A 27,125-nucleotide genomic window follows, 5' to 3' on the forward strand; every position below is an offset into this window, starting at 1 on the left:
AAAAACTTAAATTATTTTTAAAATATAATTGATTATCAATGCCACAAAAAATTGGACAAGAAAAGTAACATATATTAATTTCAAAAATACATAAAATATTATAAATTACAATAGTTAACAACTTAAATTATCTAAATACATATTAAAATAACATATGTTGAACTAATGCTAGATTCCGGATGAATCCTAGAAAACATATGCAATTCTTTTATTAAAATTTTTTATTTAAATATTTCAAGATTGAAAAGACAAATAAATATCTTAATGTTGGGCCCGTACTAACACGGGCCATGCTTGTCTAGTATTATAAAGATATGAAAGTTTTTGATATAATGGTCCTTAAGTTTGATTCTTTGTGTAATTTTTTTTTTTTTAATAAGGCCCAAGATGGGCCACTGGGCCACTTATTAATTAAAAAAAATTAGGAAAAAATTTCAGAAATAGTAATTTTGTAGTCTTAATTATAACTTTTATAGTAATAGTTTCATAATTATGAAAAATAGCAAATTATATTTTTATTTAAGTAAAATGTTGTTATATAAATATATATATAAATATATATGTATTACTCATAAATACATATGCACAACTGGAAAATACATATTCTTCTATTACTATGAAGTGGATAAAATATTATTACTTTTGCTATAAATTGTAATTTTAGAAAAGTGTTGCTATTTATTATAATTATAGTTTTAAAGATGCTATTTATTATAATTATAGTTTTAAGGATACTAGTTTCTGTAATTTTTTCAAAAATTAAATACTTACTAAGGTCGGTAGCCCAATGAATTGATCCAAGACCAACCAAAATAATTTGACCTTCTACAATATATATGAAGATATAAGAAATAGGGAAGTTGAAGAGACTTCTAGCTTGTTCTTGTGCTCCATCAATGTTGTCTCTTTTTATTACATTGCTCTAAATCCATGAACTCGACTTCTTTTCTTCCCTAGTGATACCAGTGACCAATCGAGTCCACCATTCTTTTGTGGTTGTTTTTCTTTCACTAACTAAAGGTACTAACTTAATGAGTCCACCAATCTTCCACTCAATAGGTTGAATCTCAAAGGGATTAATGCCACCATTTGAGCTTAGATATGGGAATTCATCAGTATTATAACTCGGTTGGGGTAGCAAAATACAAGCTAACTTTGATGGCGATATTTTGTGTTCATCTGCAATCAGTTTCATCCTATCACGCGGTACATCTATTTTTCAACCTTCTAATGATGAAATATAATTGAAGAAGGACTAATAAAATATCAATTTCCTATCTCAAAACTCTACACCCTTATCTGAACTTTGTTGAGTTTGAGGTGTTTCTACACAAGACACTCTAAATCTCATGAATGTCATGAAAACTCACTTAATGAAGACTTCTTCAAATCAATAACAACATATCTGATGAGTTAGAGGTTCGATTATTGATATTTTATTTTCTTCTTTTTCTCTTTTGCAAGAATGTAATCTTTTTAGATTATAAAAATTCTATTTACTTCTTTTTCTCTTTTTCAAGAATGTAATCTCCTTTCCTTATTCCATGATGTGTGCTGCTCGAGTGATTACCAAGCTGGAATCTTCTGAAACAAGTAATTCACCCTTATTCCCTTTACTTGTTGCTATTGTAACCATAATGTTGCTCTGAGTTTTTCTTGTTATGTTGTTTTTTTAAGTATGATAATTCTCAATTTTCCTCATAGTTCAACAGATTGAGTCTAATATTACTGCTCAAACCTCAGATAAAATAGATAATTATCTTAGCAGAATTCTTTGTTGTGTCTTAATTGATGCATTGTTTACCGATGTCTTGCTATGATATTATTTCCCTGCTTATTTGATTGCTCCCCTGTTTAGTTCTGAACATGTATCTTGTGCTCTTCATCTTGAAACCTTGTTATTATAAAATTGAGCATTTTAATTTTTTTCATATGTATGATGCCTCTAGCGTTAGTTGGTCTTGTAGTGTAGAATATGTTAGCCTGTTTGTACCTGTAAAATAGAAAATTTGATTAGTGAAAACATTAGCCAACTTGTTGCCTTCTCTAAGGGTATGCTCCACCACCACCTCTTTTTCCGGCGTCAACATTCTTATTCTTTTAACCTCCATATCAATACACCAAGGAAATTCCCAGTTTCCATCTAGAATGTTTTTCAGGCTAAGAGAATCACTCTCCAGAATCACAAAAAGGAAATGGTGCTCAACATAATTCTCCAAGCCTGATATTAGTGCCACCGCCTATGCAATTAGATTAGTCCCATAAAATAATCTTTTAACTTCTGCACACACAAAATCCCCTTCTCCATTCTTTATACAGAAAGCCCAGAACTAAGGCTTGGGTTTCCTTTGTATCATCAGAGTCGCATTTAAAAGACCTCATATTTGGAGAGTTTCACATCAGTATTCTACTTCTTAAAGTGGGTGTACAATCCTCAAAAAACATCACTAAGACAAGTCATGATGTTGGTAAGTTTTTTAGCCAAGGATAATTATATCTAGCCAATAGAAATAAAATTCTGTTTATCTCCATCTCCATTCCTTCACAGGACATTCTACCTCCATAATTAATTGTGTTGCTTCTCTTCCACGCTTGCTAAATTATAAATATAGGAACATCATTAAGAAGTAATTGGAGCTTTGGTGATCTGTCAGGTTTCCACCACTTAAAAACTAAATTTCTAAGTTTCAAAAAAGGGGCCTGCAATTTCTGTTGTTGTTGTAAATCTGCACCACAATCTATTAGCTAAAGGACACTTAACAAATTAGTGTTCAATAGTTTTCTGCACATTTTCTTCACAATATACACAAGACATCTCCCCACTGACCCCTATCTTTACTAGAAAGTCTCCAATTGAGGGTTTTTTTTTTCACAATCTTCATAGAAAAAGAACATTTTAAATGGTATTTCTTATATACACAACATTTTTAAGTACTCTTGAACCTTTTTTGCCTGTCTAATAATTTTTCAGGCTAATTTTACTGTAAACTTATCAAAATAGTTGGGGCATCCACCAAGGCTTATTCCATTTCTCTAAATCATTTTCAATCATTAAATTATGTTGTACATGATTGTATACCTTCTCTATGATCAATAATTCTTATAATCTTGAACTCCACCTTTCATCAATAAATATTTCTCTCGTAGCTTCAACTAGATGTACATCCGACCCTGCAACTGACAACAAATAATGGAGAGCCCCCAGCCACATCCAATTATCATGCCAAATATTAACATGATTATTTTTGGATACCCATAATATTTCTTGATCCACGTAGTTTCTAGCTTCAAGCATCTTCTTTCAAGTTTGTGAACCCCTTTACTATTTCATCACCTGAGAGGCGTATCTCCTGTAATAATAGTTCCACGTGGACTTTTGAGTTCTGAAAATCCACCATAATTTGATAAATAAGACTTTAGATATGTCAAAAAAATTTCTAAAATTTAGTCTTCCTTCTTTTTTAGGCCTGCAAATATCAATCCAAGCAACTCAATGCTTGTTTTTGCCTACCTCCTTAAAGTTGTAGAGAAATCTTGCAAAAATTTTATGTAAATCACGAATGACACATTTAGGAGGATATATGGCAGACAAGAAGTAAATAGAAATGTTATTCAACACATTATTAATTAAAACAACCTTATCTTCAAAAGATAATAATTTTTCTTTTCAAATCTGTACTTTATTGTTGTGTTTTGTCTGCAGAATCAAACAAAATAGTATTATCTGCATAAGTAAAATCATTAATACCCTCACTTCATTTTGTCATTCCAAAGCCTTTGAACTCCTTATTATAAAATAAAAAATTCAAAGCTTTAGCCAATACTTCTGCAAACAAAATAAATAGAGCATGGAATAGAGAGTCTCCTTATTTCACTCTTCTGATAAAATAAAAGAAATCTCAACAATGGTCATTAATCGGAATTGAATACCAGTTATTTGTCATCAACCTCCAAATTTTATTCACTACTTGGTCATCAAAGCCCATCTTCTCCAAAACTTTTATTAAGAAATTTTAATCCACTCTATCATAGGCTTAAGTCATGTCTAATTTGATTACCACATTAGTATATTTTTTTGTTTTTGTGGTGTCTGTAATTATCTCTTGACCAAGAAGAACATTTTCAGAATATTTCTCTCTCACAAAATCAAGTTGACTTTTTGAAATAAGTATAGGAAGATAATATTCAATTCGTCATGAAGAACTCTGAAAAATCACCTCATTAAGAAAGTTATTTAAACTAATTGATCGCATGTTTGTAAAGGACTGCACAAAGTCTTTTTTAAGGGTAATAAGATAAAATTAGTGCGAGTAATAGACTTAGATAGAGAACTTCCTTCAAAAAGAAATAATTGCCACTATAATAATATAAACCCCTATAATATCCCAGCAACTTTGAGAGAACAACCCGGTAAAATCAGCTGGCCCACTAGCACTTTTTCCACTCAATTCAGAAATCACCTTCTTTAACTCTTCTCCTGTTGGAACAACATTAATACTGTTATTCATATACTCCGTAAGTAAGAACATGATTGAGTAAAGATAAATCTTTTGAGTCCTTCTCGCAAGAGAACTGTGTGAGCGATACAATTTTATTAAATTTAAATTCGGATTATATTAAGTTCAAAACATATTAGTCCTAAATAAATATTGTGGATTAATATAATTAGATTAATTATTTAAGTCCAAACATATATGGGTTTAATTAAAGTCTAATTTTTATTGGGCTAGCCCATTAATTTGGGCTATAAATAATGAACCCACTTTGCTAAGTCCAAGAATATTGTCATATTCTAGAGGCCCAAATAAGCGTCACGTGTCAAATGACGTGGCATGCCAAATCAAGTAAAGCAACCAATAGGACCGTGCCACATGTCAAATTGCTGCAGCATGCTCATGAAATAAAAGCCTATAAAAGGCGTCACATCACTTAAATCTGATTGGTCAAAGAAAGTCCATATTCATTGTGACTCTTCCTTTTCTACAACTATAAATAGGGGTCTCATAATTCAGAAGAGAGACCCCCCAGAACTCGAACAAGTAGCAAGAGAAAGCTCATGGATCAAATGCCGCAATTTCTCTAAAAAGCTGAAACATTCAAATCAAGTTCATCAAAGTTCAAGATCAAGACCGCAATATTCAAGAACAAGCTCAAAAGCTCTTGAATTCAAGCACAAGTCAAGATCAAGTCCCTCAAGTCCATCAATCAAATTCAAATTCAAGACTAAGCTTTAAGCCCTTGAATTTATATTCGAAAATGTGAATCAGAGGATTCATAGAGATTGTAACACTCATTTATTGAAATCAATAAAATTGATTGTTGCAATATTTTGTTGTCTCGAATTATTTATTTTTCGGTCTTGAAATTTTATTGTCCAACAAACTGTTTTTTAAAGAAAAAAATAGCTTCAACAACCACCTATTCATTGCTTTATGCCCATTGATCATTTTCTTTGATGATTTTATTGATTGTCAATCTTTTTCTTTTTTCATTCACTACACTTTGAAAAAATCTGGTGTTCTTGTCACTTTCAGAGAATCATTAAATAGTAGCTTTTTGTCTTCAATATTTCTTTTAAAGTGTAAGTATTTGTTCTATTCAACTTGTGCCTTTTAAAGTATAATTCTACTATTGAAAGTTGGATTCTCTTTGAATAAGTATTCTTTAAGTCTAAAAGTAACAATTTCTTCCTTTATGGTCAAATGTTTGAAAATATCATCAAAACTTTCTCTACTTCAAGTAGCAAGGAATATATATATATATATATATATATATATATATATATATATATATATATATATATATATTGGTATTCTTCATTTTCTACTTTCAATTAATGAAAATATCATGTTCTTCTTGGTATGTCCAGTTGCTTCTCACCATCTCTTTGTAGTTTTATTGCTCCGCCCAAATTTTAAAAATTTGAATGATTTTCTAAACTGCATAGACTATCCACCACAAGATAGTAACAAAGAAGCATTCTCTGATCCTTTTCTTGCCAAGTGTTCTACCTTCACATGCCCATCTCTGTTAAGAAATGATTGATTCATCACTATCCCGTTCAGTTTTTTGAAAATAGGCTCACTATCAGCCCTTTCGTTCCACCACATGAATGGACTCTGATAAAATCCCTAGAGGTGTTGGACCAAGTTCGTTGATATGGTTCTTAGAGGAATGAACAAGCTTCATTGATTGAAAATGATCTAATTCTAATTACAATGTTAGCAATGCAATTGCTACTTATAGAGAAAAATAACCGACCCCACTAACATCCAACTCCACTAACTTGACAGCTGTACACCAGCTGTACACCACTCTCTTTTCTAACAAACTATAACAACCTAACTGATTAGTCTCTTTACTCCCTCTCAAACTGGTGACCGGAAAACATCAAGGACGCTCAGCTTGGAAAGAAGAAACTGATGTAGAGCTGCTGGAAGTTCTTTAGTTATGAGATTAGCTAGTTGCATGTTAGAGAGGACAAGAACTGGTTGCAGCAAACATGATTTGATTCTATCTCTGACAAAATAACAATCGATTTCTACGTGTTTAGTTCTCTCATGAAAAATAGGATTAGCAGCAATTTGTAGTGCAGCTTTATTATCACAAAACAACTCAACTTCACAGGCATGGTTAAGGTCACTCCAAGATCTGCCAATAAACCAGTCAACCATATCACTTCAGCAGTTGCACCTGCCATGCTCTTATACTCAGCTTCTGCTAAGCTTCTGCTCACTGTATGTTATTTCTTAGATTTTCAAGAAACCAAAAAATCACCCATCATGACTATATACCGTGAAACTGACCTTCTAGTGTTGGGACAAGATGTCCAATCAGAATCACAGTCCAATCAGAATCACAGAAGGGAGTCATAGATGTGATCTCATCTGCTTTAAGTAGAATTTCAAGTCTAAGACTACCCTTCAGATACCTCACCACCTTTAGCGCACCATCCATGTGAGACTATTTAGGTCTCTGCATATATTGGCTTAATGTTTGTACTGCAAAGCAAATGTCAGGCCTTGTAATAGTGAGATAAAGCAATTTGCCAACCAGTTTTTGATAACCAAGTATGTCATCTATTTTTGGATCATCAGATGGACCAACTTGGAGGTCATACTCTACAGAAGTTAATTTCTTATTGACCTTTAATGGTGTTGGAGATGGTTTGCATCCACTCAAGCCAATTTGTGAGATCAGTTCCAAAACATACTTCCTTTGGTTAAGCAAGACACCTTTGTCAGACCTGAGTACTTCAATTCCCAAGAAGAATCTTAACTGGCCCAAGTCTTTCACCTTGAATGCCTTATTCAGTGTGTCTTTTGCATGTCGAATTAGAGTAGAGTTACTCCCTCTGATAAGCAGATCATCAACATAAACCAAGATCACTACAATATCATGTCCTGATAAGCAATTTCATGTATACATCTTCATAAAGATCTCCTTGTAGGAAAGCATTATTTACATCGATTTGGAAGATATCCCACTTCTTGGAGGCTGCCAGGCTTATCACAGCTCTAACTGTCACAATTTTAGCAACAGGTGAGAACGTATCATGATAATCCAAACCTTCCTGCTGATTGTATCCCTTCGCAACTAATCTGGTCTTGTATATTTCAATGGTCCCATCAGCCTTATATTTAATTTTGTATACCCATTTAGAACCTATAGCATGTTTCCCTGGTAGTAGAGGGACCAGGTCCCAAGTCTGATTTTCCTCCAGGGCTTGAATTTCAAGCTGCATAGCCTTAATCCAGTGTTCATCTGTTGCGACTTCTTTAAAATTTTGTGGTTCAATTTGAGCTGAAAAGGCTTGCAGATAAGCGGCTTGATATACTGGTGAGACATTATCATACGACAACACATCTGATATAGAATAAAGGGTCACACTTCCAGACTTACCACCAGATTTAGTGGTTACATAATCCTTTAACCATATTGGCGGATTGGCACTCCTAGTTGTCCTTCTCAAGTCTGTTGGTTGTGGAACAGGTGGAAATGAATATTCCACAGGTGGCACTTCATCACTTCATCAGCTTCAACTATGGAATGTTGCATATTATCTGTAATTTCTGGCACACCAGAAGAGCTAGCAGGATCAGCATATACAGGGGCATGTGATGCAGGCATGGGTATTTGAGTAGGGTCAGGATGATGATGATCACTGACAGAGTGTGGAACATAAAAAATAGTGGTTCCTTTATATGTGATTCCCTTGAAAGAAAAGATGTCTTCTCTGAATACCAAATCTCTACTGACCCAACATGTGTTCTGCTCAGAATAACCAATAAAAACTGCTTTTTTGGCTCTTGGTTCAAACTTATCTCCTTTAGATAAAGTAGATGCAAAACATAAGCAACCAAAGACCCTTAAGTGATCATATACTACAGGTTTCTTATATAAAGTTGTCTAAGGAGACTTTCCTTGCAAAATTGGTGTAGGCAGTTTATTTATAAGATATGTTGCAGTCATAACACAGTCTCCCCAAAACTTGTTAGGGATGGAACTCTGAAATTTAAGAGCTCTAGCTACTTCAAGAATGTGTGTATGTTTTCTCTCCACCACCCCATTTTGTTAGGGTGTGTATGGACGAGCTTTGATGAATAATGCCCAAGGATGAAAGTAAATCAGAACACTGAGAATTGAAAAACTCTCTACCATTGTCTGATCTTAATGTCTTCACAGTTGTACCAAACTGATTCTTTACTTTTAACAAAAAATCTTTCAGAACACTTCAGACTTATACTGAACCAAACATGTCTACATATATCTACTATAGTCATCAACAATGGTAACAAAGTAATGTTTTTTGTCATAAGTAGGAACCTTAAAAGGACCCCATACATCAACATGTATCTACTGAAAAATGCTATTAGAATGTGAGTTACTAACAGGAAACTGTAACCTTGTCTGCTTGGATAATGGACATATCTCACATAGTTTGTGTGCTTCTCTTCCATTCTAAACAATGGGAATGCAACTTGGAATACTAATGAATGGATGGCCTAATCTCATATGCCACATTTCACCATCAACTTCTTTATGAATTGTTGAGCCTACTACAGGATGTCTTGATGCATCATCCTTCAGCAAGTATAAACCATTGTTTTCTCTACCATTCCTCAACACCTTGCCAGAGTAAAGGTCCTGAAAAACACAAAAATCTGGGTAAAAGCATACTAAGCAGCAAAGATCTTTTGTCTTCTTTGACACTGACAATAAGTTGTACTTGAAATCAGGAACATATAGAACATTCTTAAGCCTATAATCTCTTAGTATGGCAGTGGTTCCTTTGTGTGTAACTTCATATCTACTACCTGTAGGTACTTGGACCTTGTTTTTCTCATAACCCTCAAGTTTTAAGGGATTAAACAAGCACTCTTTATATGGTGTGATATGATGAGATGCACCAGAATCAATTATCTACTCATGTGAAAAAATACTGGATAAATGTGCAAGTATACCTGCCATATTAGCCTGAAAATCACCTGAGGTATTGTTAGTGTTGTTAGTGTTGTTGCTGCCTGAGGTGTTACTAAAACTTGTTGTGATGAATTGTTGATATTGTTCCTCAGATATGTACCTCCCTTCTCCTGAAGAAACAGGTCCAATTTCTACATCCACAGCATTACCTCGGGCACAGGCTTTAGTGGAACTATACTGGCCTTTTTTTTTGCTTTTGAAATCAGGTGGATATCCTACCACTCTATAGCAATCCTCTGTTAAATGGTTTCTGAAACCACAGTGAGCACAACCTGTAGGAAAAAGTGGCTTCTTATAGGTGGTTTGATTTGAAGTAGAAGCAGGTTTAGATGGGTTAAATGTTGATCCCTTGTGTCTGTGGCCACCTCGATCCATTAAGGTGATGGAATCCATTTGTTTGCTACCAGCACCAATGCCTCTTTGGCTTTCTTCTTGCACTACTAGTGTATATGCCTGATTGACCGTCAAGACAGGGGTGCGCAGTAAAATATCACTTCAAACATGACTGAAACTCTCATTTAGCCCCATCAAAAATTGCAACAACCTTTGATTTCTCAGCATTTTAGTGGAAGCCTTAGATCCTTCACAACTACAGCCTACCCCTGGTACTAAGGCATCTATCTCATCCCAATAATCTCGCATTATGGAATAGTAAGCAGTGACTGAGTCCGTACCTTGAGTTAGAGAAGCTATATATATATTTTACTGAGATTTGATTTATCGAACCTTTCCTTGAATTCATCCCAAACCTTGTTTGAATCAGATACATACACTATGCTAGAAACCAAATCCGTCGATACAGTAGCTCCAATCCAACTCAGAACAATCGCATTACATCGTTCCTAGAGTTTCCCCAAATTGACACTGTACTGAGCTTTTGTACAACTGTCATCCACGAAACCTAGCTTATTTTTTCCTAGCAAGGCCAATCGCATCGATTTTCTCCACAATGTGTAATTCTCAGGTCCTGTTAACTTGATGCCAATTAACACCAATCCAGGTGTATCAGAATTTTGCAGATATAGAGAATGATGGAAATCAATTTGTGCTGCCATTCCTGCTGGGTTCTGCGAATTGAGTAAAGAGGTGGTATTGTCCGCCATTGTTGACGATACTCCGGTGCATAGCTGCAGCAGCTCGTGGATCACCGCTTTGATACCATGATAAAATCCCTAGAGCTGTTGGACCAAGTTCATTGATATGGTTCTTAGAGGAATGAACAAGCTTTATTGATTGAAAATGATCTAATTCTAATTACAATGTTAGTGATGCAATTGCTACTTATAGAGAAAAATAACCGACTTCACTAACATCCAACTCCACTAACTTGACAGCTGTACACCACTCTCTTTTCTAACAAACTATAACAACCTAACTGACTAGTCTCTTCAGACTCCCTTTAAAATTGATATCCAATAAATTATAGAAATTAATACAAAAGGCAAAGACATCTAGTTTTCTAGGAGTAACTGACAACCCTCCAAGCTTCTCTTCATCAGGCATTATTATATTAAATATACATAACATAAATATCAATCCTTTTGGAAGTAATTACACTCTCTCCCACTTTTTTAATCACTTTACTCTCCCTCCCTATTTATATACATAACATAGCCGACATATACATAGCATTCTGTGTATATATTGAGATTTTTGTAATATTTTTAGGGAGTTAGGATTTCTTGTAATATTGGAAACATAAGTTGTGTATTTGTGTAATTTTTAGTTATATTAAAGTCACCATCAATAATTCAAGTTAAATTTATGCCGTGAAAAATGAAATAAATGCCTTTTCATTTACTCTCTCTCCCACTTTTTTAATCACTTTACTCTCCCTCCCTATTTATATACATAACATAGCCGACATATACATAGCATTCTGTGTATATGTTGGGATTTTTGTAATATGTTTAGGGAGTAGGAATTTCTTGTAATATTGGAAACATAAGTTGTGTATTTGTGTAATTTTTAGTTATATTAAAGTCACCATCAATAATTCAAGGTAAATTTATGCCGTGAAAAATGAAATAAATGCCTTTTCATAAGCCGAGTATTTCCTAATCATCATATTTAGCCTATACAAAGGCAGTGACTAATGATTGCCCAAACTCCTAAAAATTCAATTGCAAGGTCAATTGTTGCTCTGGATCAGAAAGCACCCACACATTCATATGATTTTGAATGAAAGCCTATGTTTTACCATTCATATTGTCACTAGCATACTGTATTTTCAATCTTCTCTTATACTTGTGAATTTATCTTCTTTCTTGAAATGATTCCACCATAACAATAATAGCAAACTTATGATATTTGTATAACATTTGTATTCTATGGAATGAATATGGGGTCCTCACCAATTTTTACATTTCAAAACAATGCTTTTAAATTTATTTAGCACAGACTTTCCCAAACCTCTTGGGATTAACCCTAGTAAGCTGATTCTCCCCCTTGGAAGTTGAAGAAAGAGAGTGTATTTTGTTAGTCTTGAAAGACAAATTTCCAAAATTTAAGATCTCTCAAGACTTTTACAACCAATTCCAACCACTCAAAGGACTTTAACAACCACTTTTCCAACAACCTTCCATGATTTAAGGACCATGTTTTAGGGAAATGGTACAAAAATGTCAAGTCTTCCACTTTTGAATTTGAAAAAAAGGATTATAAGACATATTTCTCTCCTAAAACCAAGTCCACCAAAGTCCAAATTGAAAAAAAAAATTGACCAAGACTTGAAATTGGACAACAAAAGTAGTGTGGGACTGAGATCAATACGTGGCTGCTACATTCATCACGTTTTACTTCGTTGGTTCCAATACTAATTGGAAAACTAATACTCGTCTACTAGATTGTTAGTTAGTCTTTATATTCGTTCATTCGTGTTTTGCTTTTGTTGTGTGCTTTTCTTGTTTTTGAGTCGTATTATTCTTTTTGGTTCAAGTTAGTAACATTACTTTTTAAGTCGTTTAAAACAAGAATCTAATTCGTCCTTTAGCCACAATTGGAACCAAGTGACCTCATTGGAGTACAAGCGAGTTATCAACATTTGTGAGGCCAATAGAGTGAAAACTTCAAACATGTGAGCTTGAGAGTGTGCGGACTTTTTTGATACGTCGTGCGGACTGATTTTTGCTAACCTTTAATGTTTTTGTGTTGTTTGTTTAGTAGCTCTTGATAGGTACAATGACGAATGAAGCTAAAATGCCTAGTTGGGTTAAATCCATCATAGAAAGGCTTGATGCCATCGATAGTCAAATAATGGACAGAATGGAAGGGAGATTGGAAGGGACGGAAGACTTTGCAAGAAGTTGAATAACTTGATGGAGCATCAAAGCCTTCCTAATCAAATTTCCGTGAGTGGTCATACTATACACAAGGTAATCAAACTTACTTTTGCACTCTAGTGAATAGGGATAATAACAAACTAAGTATGAATGATAGTTTGTCTTTAAGTGAGCCGAATGTGCCTTTATTTTGTGATGATAATGTACAACTTGAAATTGTGGATATACTAGTTGATCCACCTAATGTTAAATCCATTGTGTCAAGTGATTGTACATTGTCTTATGGAAGTCATGACAACCAACTTATGTGTGAAAATGGTGATGTTGAACAAGTTGGTCGATTGACTAAAGATGACCCTCTAGTTGTTTTTATTGTAAATCATCCTAGCATAGAGGGGATATGTGATTGTATTGGTGGTAGTCTCGAGGAAAGGAAGCATGTCCTCCACCCATGTCCATGGATACCCTACCCCTTTGATCCCATTGATCACTTGAGGTGTGGTTTTGATTCATTTCAAACCATATTCGGGAATGACATGTGTGCATTGTGTAAGCATGATTATGTTGATGCTAAACATGTCTTGTATGTAATTCGGGTTTCCTGGTGTATCATTTTTGAGAACCCGAGGGATGTTTGGGTAAACGTGAAGTTTGAGCCACCTTAGCATAATGTTATGATTCATTACACTAACCCTAACCCTCATACCTTGAGAAACTTGTGTTTGTTTGTCCTTTCTATCATTTTGCAAGGTTCAGATTCGAGGACGAATCCTTTCTAAGGAGGGGAGGATGATACGGGTCAAAGAGGCATCTTAGCACTCGAGGACATAAAGACGTGAGTGAAGACCCGATCTTGTAGGGCTGCCTATCTAAGAAACAAACTTTGAAGTGTAGAGAACAAGTCCCACACTCCAAAGTTGTTACTGTTCATCCGTCACTGTTCATCCGCCCCTTTGTAAGGGTTTTTTGGTCATTTGTAATAAGTTGTCCTAGCTATAAATATAACCTTATTAGGTCATTTTGGGGGAAATTTTTGGAGAATATATTTTGTAGCCTTTTTGAGAGTCTTTAGTAAGGTGGAATCCTTGGACAATATGGAATCCTTGTGTTGATCATTTGCTTAGAAACGGAGATTACTTGAAAATTTTAATTCTCTTGAGGTCACGTAAGAGATAGTTTTAGGTTGTGTGTGATATTAAAGGTCCAAAAGTGGAATAAGCTTTTGGGTTGTTAATATTATACCACCCCTTTGTCTATCTATCTATCTTTACTTTCTTGTAATCGTTTGTCTATATCTAGTGTAATCCGTTTGTGTTCTTGTCTTGTAACCGTGTGTTGTTATTGCATCTTGTTCATCAAGTATTGTTGTTGTTTTAGTGTGTTTTACTCTTGATAGTACTTCCCTTCTTGTTCTTCTTGCGAATTCAAGAAAGGTCATCGAAAGGGACCATAGTTCTTGAACTAGTGGACTGATTTTGGTGTTTGTGTTGTTGTGTTCTTGGAGAGTTTGGTATCAGTTCATCTCATAATTCAATTTACTAATTTATCCTCGTTATTTTAGGATAATAGTGGATTCTCTTATTTTAAGTGGATTCTCTCCGATTTCGAGGTGTCAAAATTTCAAGGCATTACAAAATTTGAAATGTTGGAAAGGCTTAGAGATTTCTAAAAAAATAGGGATCTTCTAATGACATTATATAGAGAATTGAAACAAAAGATTGATCACTTAAAGGGATTGTTGAAAGACGTCGAAATTGAGAAGGATCAACTTAAGCATAAGTTGGCTATGGCTGAAGAAAAATAAAAGGGCATGAAAATTATGGTGTATGGTTTACAATTAGTTTTAGCTTTTGGAAAAGGTGTAATGGGGGTGTAGTGGGATTGAATGTATTCTGATTCTTTTATTAATCGACTACTTTTTACTTATATTATATATGGTTTTACCTTTTTCATTCGACTACACAACACTATTGTATATGCTTTATCATTTAGTCAGTGTATAATCATCGATGACATTCATGTAAAAGCAATGATACGTTGATTATATAAAATGAAAAATGTTTATCATAAACTATAAAGGTTGTTTAGAAAACAAAATTGCTCAGCTCTACACATCCCGAGCTGAAAAGTTAAGATTGTCTGGTCTAATAAAAATAATCATCAGTCACAAACAAAAATTAAACATTATCTAAACAATCAACATTTTTGTCTTCCACTTGCATCTTGTCGATATCTGAGTAACTTCATTAAGAAATTCATCTAAGTTCGAAAATTCGTTTCCATTTTCATTTTCTTTCTCCACGATGCCTTTTTTTTCTGGTGCATCATTTTTTCCTTCTTCTTTATGTTCTTCTCCCTCTTCTTTCTCTACTTCTTCTGCATTTTTCTCTTCTGCTTTCTCTCCATCTCCTTCATTGTTTTCTTCTTCAGAAACACTTTACTCATTTTTATCTTCTTCATCCTACCTGCCTTCGTCATGGTCCTCCTTCTCCACACCAGCTGATCCATCAACTTTGTTTTCTTCTTCACAAACTTTTTCATTTTTTCTTCTTTTTCTTCATTGAGATTTTCCTTCTCTACAAACAACTACAACCTCAGGGATCATCACCTTATCAGTATTGATCGAGGCTTGTTCCAAAGCTGCTATCTCAAGGAGCGCTTCTTTAATGCCATTGTCATCGCGGACATCCCTCGCCGCTGAGCGCCGACTTTTCACCTACACACCTGCATTTTCAAGTATTTATCGTTTATAATAAACTAACATATCGATTGATGAAGAATGGTATATATTCTATTATTATAAGTAAAAAGGATTATATAAAATATGTTGCAACTTCTATAATATATAGAGCACTTATTACCTTCATCTTCATCTCTCTTCTTTTGCTTATCCTTTTCTTCTCTCCTCAGCCTCTTCTCTTTTACAAAATCAACGATGTCCTTGATCGAATCCTCCATCCTAAACACACGCTCTTCCATATTTTCAATCATCAATGTCTTTCTCGATGCTCTCGATTTACTCGTCCCCGCACCCCGAGTGACATGCCTTGAACCAGCATTTTCACCCAAATCCCGATCATCATCCCCATCCTTACCATTCTCCGATGAGGTGATGACAGTCACACCCTCCAGATGGGCCTTCAAGCCATCGATAAATGTGTCCTTCGATTCGTCCGTGAATACTTTAGACTTTTTCATGTAGTGTTGCTTCATTTCACGAACTATGGGGATAAGGTACGGGTGTACTCTCTACAGATAAATAGGAAAATGTGATTGATTAGCAACACAATATTGGTAAAAGTATTCTTCGAAAAAATAATTTCATACCTTTGTGCTCCATCCATTCAAATATGGATCACCTTCGATTAGTTTATCGCCTTTTGAGGTATGCCATCTGATCAATCGAGGAATGGGCAGCGGGTCTTCAGTTGATTTATCATTTCCCTTGCCAAGCGTGGGAAAGGCTTCGTATATCAAAATCTGTGATCAAAAGAAAAAATAAAAACATATAACTGAAAGTCGATATATTATAGACACTATAGATGAATTACAGTATATAATAAACTACTTCAATGGTTTATAATCAAATACCATAAATGCCCAGGAAAATCCGTAGAGCGCGTACGATGAAACTCCCTTTGTCTCAAATGTCTTCTTCTGCCTGCTAAAGTCTATCTATCCGCTTCTTTAGATAGTCTAGAGTTAAGGCAAATGACTTCTTACCCCAAGGGTATCTTTCAAAGAAGCCCAAGTTATCCACCATCTTGATGGTGTCTATGTCTACGATTTTTGACAAGTCGCGTGCAAGCAATATGCAGTGCACGAATCAAACCAAACAGCATTTTAACTTGTCCTCTTTCTCCAGCCTCCCACCTCTAATAAGCTTCAACAATCTCTTCGCATTTACACTCCTCTTTTTTTGCAATCTTTTTGAAAAAAGTTTCACCCTCCTCCATCGCTTTGACATATTTTGAATCACGGAAATAACGCTTATTGTTTAAACCCGTGATTAATGCAAACTCCTTCAGGCCAAAACATGCAGGCCTGTCATAGATGCAGAACCACATTTTATGCAGCTTGTTGTCCTGTTCAACTCGGCAAAGAAGTGTATAGTGAACAAGCTGTCCGTTGAACTTCATATGTTCTGACAAGTCCCATAAACCACCAAAATAGGAATTCTTAAACCTAGACTCAAGACGTTGATCAACCACGACTTGTTTGAATTCATTAAACATTTTCAAACGGGACCTAACGGATATCTTAGCCAGAAATGATCCGACATCATCCAGGACTATAGCGAGGTCGTACCTCTCAACCGAAATAAAACTTGCATAGTGGGGCAAGATCAATGCTTCCCCGCCTATCCTAGCCTTAATTTTTATTTCCTCCGGCTCATCTCGAATCGAAACTTTAACAGCTTCCCCGCTGCAATTTCTATTCTCTGATTCATCGACTACTCGTTTTTTCCCTTTTTCAGACCTATCAACTTGTACAATCTTGTGTTTGTTACCTCTAGCCATTTGTTATGATCTACGAACAAAAAATAACATTTCTCAGCTATAACAACAAAGAAAATACCTAATCGACCTAGCAGTCTATTAACATGGCAACAGTTGCAGCACCAAAAAAGTCAATTTACAGAACAAGTTTCTTCCAAAACAACTCCATAACATGCATCTAAATCACTATTATATTGAACAAAAACAAGAACAAAAACAGGAAGGAACCCAGATTTTTAGCATGCAAATCGAGAAAAATTGGCAAAAAAATCTCAATGTAATCATAGAGGAAAATTAAAATCCAACAAAAACAATGCACAAACAAACTGAATACCAACTTAAAAACACAAATTATAAGTAAAATCAAGCTCCATTTTTAAAAAAAAAAATTAATTTTTCGGGTCCAAATATCAAATACGCAGGGAAGAAATCCCCAACATGAAGATGCTTCTACAACAAAATTACATTGGAGAAAACTTTGAACAAAAATCACATATCTTGTCACATTCCGATGAAATTAGTGAAGAAATTTCAACATGCAATCGCCAAGGATAATCGATATACACCAATTATCCGTCAACAATCAAGTAAATACACACTAAAAACAACTACTTTCCCATTTTCAAAAAAAAAAATTAATTTTTATTTAACTCCAACGACTTCAACCGCCACAAACGAATTCCAAACAAAAAAAAACCATCAATATGGAGCACAAATTAATCGGAACAAGAATATAACTTACCTGAAGTTGAAGATCGAAGTTGGAGATGATTTACACGAGCTCGAAATTGAAAAATAGTGAAAAAGGGAGATGAAGCGGGTGACAGTAAAGAGAGAAAATGAAGAGAATTTATTTTTTTGTATTTAATGAAAGAGTAGGGTCAAAAATATTTTTAATAAATATAAAAGGGGTTCCAAAAGAAAGATTTTTTTATTTTACACTTAAACCCATACCCCACAAAACCCTAAAAAATTAGGTCAAGCCAAAAGAAGTGTCTATTTCCCAAAATAAGTTTTCAAAGTGGAATTCTACCTGATTCTTCTCAAATGTCTTACTGAATGGGTTGCAACTGCTGAAAACTTACATGATTCTTCTTCTCTATTAGCTTTTGTGGTTGTATTTGTATCCTTATTGCTTTGTTGATTATTTAATTTTTTTTCTTTGTTCTTTTTTTCCTTATTTATTACTATTGGTGATGTGTGGAGTCATATCTCCTTGACTGAATATCTGCTTTCCTCCTACTACATCATCATCGTTGGCTTGTATTAATGCTTCAAAAGCATTTTTAGTTGTGATTTCTTTGCCAATTGCTTTACTACCTGAGGGCTGAATCTTATTTTCTTCTACTGCTCTTTCCTTTTGTACATTTTAATTAAGTCTTTTTGCAAAAAGTTTTATGAGTGAAATTTATCACTTTTCTTGAAAACCCTAGCTGTCGTCTTCATCATCTTTCTAAATGGCCGAAATGGCCATTGGTCAGCCGGAAAAGGCTGGCCAGACCACTACCATTACTTCCCTCACATCTATGTCAGATTTCCCCGAATTATATCATCCTAATTCACCAAAAAAAACAAATTTGCCTTCCGATCTTAAAAGTTTGCCTATAGAGGATACTAGTACCAAGGAACAAGCTGATAGAAAAACAAGTGATAGCAGTAACAAGGTGAATTATGTGGATTTGAAATATGAGGTAGTAGTGAAGTTGGAATCACAGGTGGTATGTAAGAGGGATAGTTTCAAGTATCTCGGATTCGTGATTCAGGATAACGGTGAGATTGACGAGGATGTCTCGCACTGTATTGGGGCGGGATGGATGAAGTGGAAGTTCGCTTCGGGGGTGTTGTGTGATCAGAAGGTGCCGCCCAAGCTTAAAAGACAAATTTTACAGGGTGGCAGTCCGTCCGGCCATGTTGTATGGAGCGGAGTGTTGGCCAGTTAAGAACTCCCACATTCAAAAAATGAAGGTGGAGGAAATGCGGATGTTGCGTTGGATGTGTGGGCTGACTAGGGGGGATAGAGTTCGGAATGAGACTATCAGGGAGAAAGTTGGTGTGACTCCAGTGGAGAATAAGATGCGGGAAGTCCGATTGAGATGGTTCAGACATGTGATGAGGAGGGACGTGGATGCCCTGGTTCGTAGGTGTGAGAGGCTAGCTTTGGATGGTTTTAGGCGGGGTAGGGGTAGGCCGAAGAAGTACTGAGGAGAGGTGATTAGGCGGGACATGGAGCAGTTACAGCTCACTAAGGACATGACCCTAAATAGGAAGATCTGAAGGACGCGAATTAGGGCAGAAGGCTAGGGTCAGTTTGGGTCGCTAGTGTAGGGAATTACTTGGTGGGGGTATTATTCTTGTTATGATACCTTGTTTCATGCTTTATTATGAATCTGTTTACTTTTCTCTATTTTCTATTAATTGTGGGTGTCGTATTTATGTTATGCCATCTTGTTCCATGCTTTACTATAAATTTATTTAGTATGCCGTGTCTCGAGCCGGGGGTCTATCGGAAACAGTCTTTCTACTTCTTTAGAGGTAGAGGTATGGACTGCGTACATCTTACCCTCCCCAGACCTCACTATATGGGAATACACTGGGTTTGTTGTTGTCCCTTAATAACTTGGGCGGAGAAGGAGGTTGATAGAATGAACATTTTGGGGGAATTACAATTCGCAGTTAAAGTAAAATTTTCCTATGGATGGCAGGAGATAGAAGATCTTAGAAATGAAATCCCGAAGCAATGCAATATCAAAGGGGATTGCAAAATAGGTCTTCACAGGAACAGGCATATATTAATGAGATTCAATTAGATGGAGGATTATGTTAATATTTTGTCTAAAAAAGTTTACTACATAATTGCAAAAGATGGAATAGCTTATCAGATGAGGCCTCTTATATACGATACTAATTCCAAACTAGGAGAAGAGACAACTCGGCTATGTCATAGATCTCTTTCTCAGACTTGCTTCCTAATTTTTTGGGGAAAAAAATCTATTTTCTCATTGGCTACTGCTGTTGGTAAGCCGATACATCTGGACATGACAACTATCAATAAAACTAGACCTAGTTGTGTAAGAGTCAAGGTACAAGTAGACTTGGCTGCTGAATTGCCAGATTTTGTTGAAATTAAGGTCGTGAATAGTAGACAAAATCTGCTAAGGTACAAAAAATTAAAATCAAATATGACATGCTTCCCAAGTATTGTCATACTTGCAAACTCCAAGGACAAGAGGAAAATGAATGTAGGAGTTGACATCTAGAATTGAGAAAACCAGCTCATGCAGAGAAAGAGGATGGAGCTATTTAAGATAAAGAGAAGACCCCAATGCAGAAGAGATATATAAATAGGAAAATTGCCTGGTCAAAATGGGACCCTACTCAGCGAAGATTCAGGATTGAAAGAAATGCAGAAGGATTTCTGGGAGCCCCTACTACAGAACATGACTCTAATAACACATCTGTAATAGTTACTAATACTTTTGGTGTTTTACAAGAAGAAGAGCAGCTCAAAAATGAACCACAAATCCATGGTCGTGCCAATCTTGACACTGCTAATGAGGAGGCAAGCAACACTAATATTGAGGAGATAGATAATATCCCATCACACACATATGAGTACCATTCAGCATCAAAGGATACAACAGAAGCAACAAATAACACAACAGCAACACCAAAATCAGGAGCACAATCAATGAAGAATGCAAGGACAACAACCTATATTGAAGTCACATGTGAGAATAGTGAGAAACACAACACATTTGCGGAAGATACACAAATAAGAGTAGAGGAAAATACAGGGTCGACAAGAGAATGGATGATAAATGCTTTCCATCAAGACATGTCCAAAAATAATGACAGTTTGGCAATGAATGTGGAACCAGAAGTTGAGGTCTTAAATAAAATCAGTGATGCAGTGAAAAATGATGAACTTCAGACACCTACAATACAATACAGAGAAGCACGAAGCAAATTCATAGTCAGCTTTCACAAGGAGAAAAAAGGTCTACAGGCATAATACAAGTGCCTAAAGAGGACCCCATGGCATTGGTGGAGATACCAACAGTCATGCAAATAGATGAGTCACTAATGATATTAGGTGATATTGAATCTCCTAATAAAGCTTTATATGATATAGTTACTCATAAGGTGGATAATAGACTAGAAGATACAGTAAGTAGTGTAGATGAAGATGATTTTAATACTGTTATTGAAGATCTCATCTTGAAGGATACAGAGAGCTACCAAAGAGGAAAGTAGGGTCTCATCAATCAAAGATATGATCAAGTTTTTTATTTGGAACATTAGATCAGTAAAGTCACAAAATGCATTTCAACGGGTACAAATGCTTCATAGGTATCACAAATTTGCTTTTGTGGCTTTACTTGAACCTTTTCAACATAGGAGTAACATCAACAGATAAAAAAAATAGGCTGGGAATATAGGAAGCTATTTACAATAGAAATGGTCAAATTTGTTTTTTTATAAATCAGGGTTATGATGTTTCTATTCCTCATGTGTATATGCTAAGTGTGATAGTCATCTTAGGCTAGATTTGTGGGAAGATCTCTTTTCTATTGCCAGAGTATGAATCAGCCCTGGATTATAGGTAGATATTTTAATGTGGTGTTGAATAGTGAAGAAAAGCTAGGAGGATTACCTGTCTTAGATGCTGACACTGATGATTTTAGATATTTCATTGAATCATGTGATCTTGCTCAAATGAATTTTAAGGAGATCAGGCTCCTTTATTAATTTCTTGCCTTTCGGATCTCCTACTCTCAACAAACCTTTTAAATTTCTTAATTTTTGGACTTCTCATGAGTCTTTTAAGGAAATTGTGAGGTTAAATTGGGATACGGATTACTCTGCCAATCATTTTCTGGACTTTAAGAGAAAGATAAAAAAGATCAAAAAGGTATTGACTATGTGGAGTAGAGACATATATGGAGATATTTTTCAGCAACTTATCATCAGAGAAGATATTGCTAGAATAAAGAAGAAATTATTTGATGAAGAACCTTCTGCTGAAAACAGAACAATCATACAAATGGCCAAATCTGAGTACAACAAATACCTTGCTCTGGAAAAATCATTCTGAAAACAAAAAACTGGGTATGATTGGTTTGAAAATGGAGATAAAAACACAAGATTCTTTCATAGTGTTGTGAAAGAAAGGAGGCAAAGGTTAAAACTGAACAAAATTTAAGATGATAAGCGGTCATGGTTGGAAGGTGAAGGGGAGATTGCTAACGCTGCCATAGATTTCTTTCAAAAGCAATTCACACAAGAAAGAGATGCTACATCCTTTCCTCTATTAGCACATATCCCAGATTTGGTTATTGCTGAGCAAAATAATTTATGTAGTAGTATCCCAGACCAGGATGAAATAAAAAAAAGGTTATGTTCAACCTCAATGGTGAAAGTGCCTGTGGGCATGATGGACTATCAGGAAAATTTTAACAAGTTTGCTGGGAAATCATTGGGCCAGATATTGTGAGAATGGTACAGGAGTTTTTCAAAGGAGGTTCTTTACCTAAATCAATTACTCATGCTAATTTGGTTCTCATTCCTAAGTAAGTCTTAGTTCAAACTTTCTCAGATCTGAGACCTATAAGTTTGAGTAATTTTGTGAATAAAATTCTCTTAAGGATTGTTCATGATAGAATTGAAGTTCTGTTGCCAAAAATTGTCTCTACCAATCAATCAGGTTTTGTTAAAGGTAGAAGTATAATTGAAAATGTGCTTCTTACCCAAGAATTAGTCATAGATATTGGCAAGAGAGGTAGACCTTCTAATGTGGTTATCAAGCTTGATATGGCCAAAGCCTATGACAGAGTTTCATGGTTCTTTCTCATGAAGGTGCTAAGGAAGGTGGGATTCTCGGAATATTTTGTGGATATGATATGGAGGCTACTTGCAAACAATTATTACTTTGTTATGATAAATGGAAAACCTCATGGATTTTTTCATTCTACCAGGGGTGTAAAGCAGGGGGAACCACTGTCTCCTGTTTTATTTATTATCCTTTCTGAAGTTTTGACTAGAGCCCTAAATTCTCTATTCATGAATGATTTTTTTTGTAGGTTATGGGATGCCTAAGTGGAGCTCAAATTTAAACCACCTAGCATATGCTGATGACACAATCATTTTCTCCTCAACTAATGAAAGATATCATTGCAGATGATTATGAATATTCTAAGGGAGTATGAAAGACAGTAAGGTCAAAAAGTGAACACTGAGAAGTCTCTTTACTACATGCATAAAAATGCTGCAAGAAGTACCTCTGAGATGGTTGAACATATTCTAGGTATGAAAAGGGGAAGCTTTTCGATAAAATACTTGGGATGTCCAATCACCCACACAAGAAAGAGAAAAGAACATTATGCTGAATTGATTGAGAAAGTGGAGCAAATTGCAGTCCTAGAAAGGTAGGATGTTATCTTATGAAGGTAAAGAGGTGCTAATCTCTGGTGTTTTACAAAGCATCCTTGTCTATGTTTTGTCTGCTATTGTTTCTCCAATTTGTGTCATTAAGGAACTCCACAAAATTTTTGCTAAATATTTTTAGAGCATAAGAAATCGGGAAGGAGTAAGCACTGGGCAGCATGGTGTAAACTGTGTCTTCCAAAAAATGAAGGAGGACTTGGGTTTTAGGTCTGTATTTGATGTTTCCCAAGCTCTATATGCTAAATTGTGGTGGAGATTCAGAATTCAAAATATTATGTGGTCTAATTTTTTTTGGAACAAGTATTGCAAAAAACATATCCCAGCACTAGTGGAATGGAAAAGAGGATCTCAAGTGTGGAAATATATGTTGAAAAATAGGGATAGGTTGGAACATGTTTTATGGTGGAAACCTAAAGGAGGTACTTCTAGCACTTGGTATGAAAATTGGACTAATTTAGGTCTTTTATACAAACATAGTTCAGAGATTCACACTTGCCACCAAATGAGGGATACTAAAGTATTTCTCACTGAGGGGGGATAGAATTTTAAGGAGATGCTGAACTATATTCCTGAGTATGTAGTTGAGCATATCAGAAATAATATGGGACACTGCAAACTTGTTAATCAGGCTGATCAACCATGGTGGACAACTTCAAGCACTGGTTTATTTAAAGCGAAAAGTGCCTGGGAATTACTGAGGCAAAAAGAGGAAATCAGTGATGACATGAAGAAGTTATGGTGCAAAGATCTTCCTTTCAAATTCGCTTTCCTAGCTTGGAGAACTTGGAAAGGAAAGGTACCAGTTTTATAGGTAATGCACGCTTGGAATTCTAATATTTCAGAATTTTGTAGATGTTGTGATCATGAATAGGTCGAATCGATTGAGCATCTATTCTTGAAAAGTAATATTGCTCAATCAGTGTAGAAGTTCTTCTCAGGAGTAACAGGTTTCAACCCTTTAATGACTTTAAAGCAAACAATCAGAAAATGGTGGAGCAATACTGGAAACAGTAGAATTAAATGTGTGTTTCAAGCGGTACCTATTATTATATTGTGATTTCTATGGAAGAGAAGGAACACAGTTCTTTATGGTGGAAGGTACTCACTGGCAAAGTTAATCTGGAAGTAACATATACAATAAAGAAGTTCTTAAGGCAAAGATTTAATATTCTTTTTGATAATATTAACTGGCCTTAAATTATTAATGTTTTGGAAAGATATAGTCCAGGGTATGCTGTCAAGATTGTAAGATGGACTCCCCCTCCTCAGAATTGGGTCAAGTGTAATACAGATGGGACTTCTAGGGGTAAACCTGGCCCCAGTTCTGCTGCTTTCATTGTTAGAGATTCAAGAGGTGATTTTATGGTCGCTAAGGGATTAAGGATTCAAGATACCACTAGGTTAGTGGGTTGAGGCAAGGGTTGTCAAAGAAGGTTTATTATACTGTAGAGATAACCTTATGAGCTATGTGATCTTAGAATCATATTCTTTGGCTTTAATTCAGATTCTTAGAAGAGAATAGATGATCCCTTGGAGTATTGCAGTGGATGTTAACTGCATAATGGACATAATGGTTACTATATCATTGAGAGTACAACACTCCCTTCGGGAGGGAAATACTTTTGCTGATTTTTTTGCTAACCTTGTTTTTTCTTTTGTAGGTGGTTTTAACATAGCTTAATTCCAATACATTCCAAGTAAGGGCAAAAAGATTTTTACACTAGACAAGTAGGGAGTACCGAATATTAGACGAATACTGGTAGATGAACCATGAGACTATATAAGAGGATTACCAGTCCTAGCATTTGGAAAAAAAAATAAAGAGAAAGCTGCACAAAAGGAGGCTACATATAGAGAAGGTAACAACCAAATCAACAATTGGTTTTGACATGGATTTCAACATGTAGACATACAGATCAAAATGCAGGCATGGTGATAAATTAATATGAAATCTAAACTGACTCTTAGACTGAAGTCATTTCAATCGATTTGATTATCCGCACCTGTGAGACTTTTGGGTGTATACTCGATAACAAACCAAGTCTGAGCCGGCTAGTTTTTCACATTGATGAATCCACATATCTGCGTTTTTCTGTATAACTGCAACAAAAAATATATGCATTAGATTGATTTTCTAGGGGTACTAGTCCTTGTTTGCATCTAGATGTAATGGTGATATTAACTTCAAATGAGGTTCAATCCATTGATTTAGAGGTAAATAGGATCAGTAAATCTAGGAGAACGACCAAGAAACGAACGGACGTAACTGAGGTCGGAAGAGTTCTTACTCAACGCAAACAGCCGAACTGAGATTTGAGGCGCAAATAAAGATGTACTTCGTTGATTGAGGTGAAGCTCTAACTGGAACTAGCTGGAATTGAAGAATAGGAATGAAAATGGTAGAGCTCAATCTTCACGCAGCTATTTTACATAGTCATTGATGTCTGTTGCTTCACTTTCCCCTTTTTAGATTTTTCTTTACCTTTTTAATTTTCTTTTATTTTACTTTCCTTTTCTTTATTTGGGCAAGATGGGGCTGGCCATATTTTTAACTAAAAATTATACAAATACACAGCTTATATTTCTAATATTATAAAAAATTTTAATTCCCTTAACATATTACAAAAATTTTAATATATATACAGAAGGTTATGTATATATCGGTTATGTTATTTATATTAATAGGGAGATAAAATAAAGTAATTAAAAAAGTAGGGGAGTGTAATTACCATATTTATGTTATTTATCCTTTTAAAGACTTCCACTTTTAATTTATTTGGGCCAAGACCCACCTTTCACTTAAAAAAAAATCTTTCCTTACGTACAAGCGAATTTTCAGAGGTTCTATTATTTATCAATTTGACTCTCACTTAAAATAATTTGTCAAGTCTTTTTTTTTTCAATTTAAATCTTTTGTTGGTAGGATTTCATCTTTTTTTAAGATGTCTCCTCTTTGTGATCTCTGTTTGAGCTTAAGTCGCTCCTATAATTAATAAGCCAATTATAAAATTGACAGTAGACTTATTAATTTTGGTTTACTGGATAAACAGTTGGAGAATGAATTAAAATTTTATAATTAACGACTTACGAATATGAAAACAAATTACTTAAATTTTTATAGAAAAAATTATTAATCCGTAAAGAGTTATCTACTTACACTTTTTATCTTAGATATGTAAAGTACATAGTGTTAACTCTGATGCCCCATTATCCATTTATATTTTGATTTTGCTGCTTCATATTTTCTCTTTTGAGATTTTGAAGTGCTAAGTGTTTTTAATACTATTATTTTCCTTATCTATGATAGTGAAAATGTCCTTTTATGTAAGGAGTAAAATTTCACTTAAAAAAAAAAGATAAAATTAATGGATATATCACCTGTTAATCATTCGATAATTACTATTTCCTTTTTTAAAAC

The 27,125-nt window shown here is 34.9% G+C and overlaps 1 protein-coding gene and 1 long non-coding RNA gene across 6 annotated transcripts; one reads left to right on the plus strand and one right to left on the minus strand.

Annotated features, from left to right (window-relative positions):
* The first annotated feature begins 808 nt into the window (after positions 1–808).
* On the plus strand, positions 809–14,088 carry LOC107868045. Of its 2 annotated transcripts, none has more exons than XR_001673606.2 (3): positions 809–1,419; positions 1,521–1,593; positions 12,646–13,959. It is a non-coding gene; the product is annotated as an uncharacterized LOC107868045 (long non-coding RNA). The 2 variants fall into 2 exon arrangements; XR_001673607.2 differs by having other exon boundaries at positions 815–1,206; positions 12,646–14,088.
* A 722-nt stretch (positions 14,089–14,810) lies between these two features.
* Positions 14,811–26,205, minus strand: LOC107868044. Of its 4 annotated transcripts, none has more exons than XM_047411776.1 (6): positions 25,996–26,194; positions 25,711–25,807; positions 16,356–17,294; positions 16,092–16,244; positions 15,626–16,013; positions 14,811–15,488 (listed from the first exon to the last, which is right to left on the minus strand). In XM_047411776.1, exons 3-6 carry the CDS (start codon positions 16,356–16,358, stop codon positions 15,481–15,483), a joined length of 552 nt encoding a protein of 183 aa, XP_047267732.1. In that variant the 5' UTR covers positions 16,359–17,294; positions 25,711–25,807; positions 25,996–26,194; the 3' UTR covers positions 14,811–15,480. The 4 variants fall into 4 exon arrangements, 2 of the variants coding, with proteins under 2 accessions (XP_047267732.1, XP_047267733.1); XM_047411777.1 differs by having other exon boundaries at positions 25,975–26,194; XR_001673604.2 differs by lacking the exon at positions 16,356–17,294 and having other exon boundaries at positions 25,996–26,205.
* Between the last annotated feature and the right edge of the window lie 920 nt (positions 26,206–27,125).

The sequence above is a fragment of the Capsicum annuum genome, chromosome 4, assembly GCF_002878395.1.
Source record: "Capsicum annuum cultivar UCD-10X-F1 chromosome 4, UCD10Xv1.1, whole genome shotgun sequence".
NCBI classification, from domain to species: domain Eukaryota; kingdom Viridiplantae; phylum Streptophyta; class Magnoliopsida; order Solanales; family Solanaceae; genus Capsicum; species Capsicum annuum.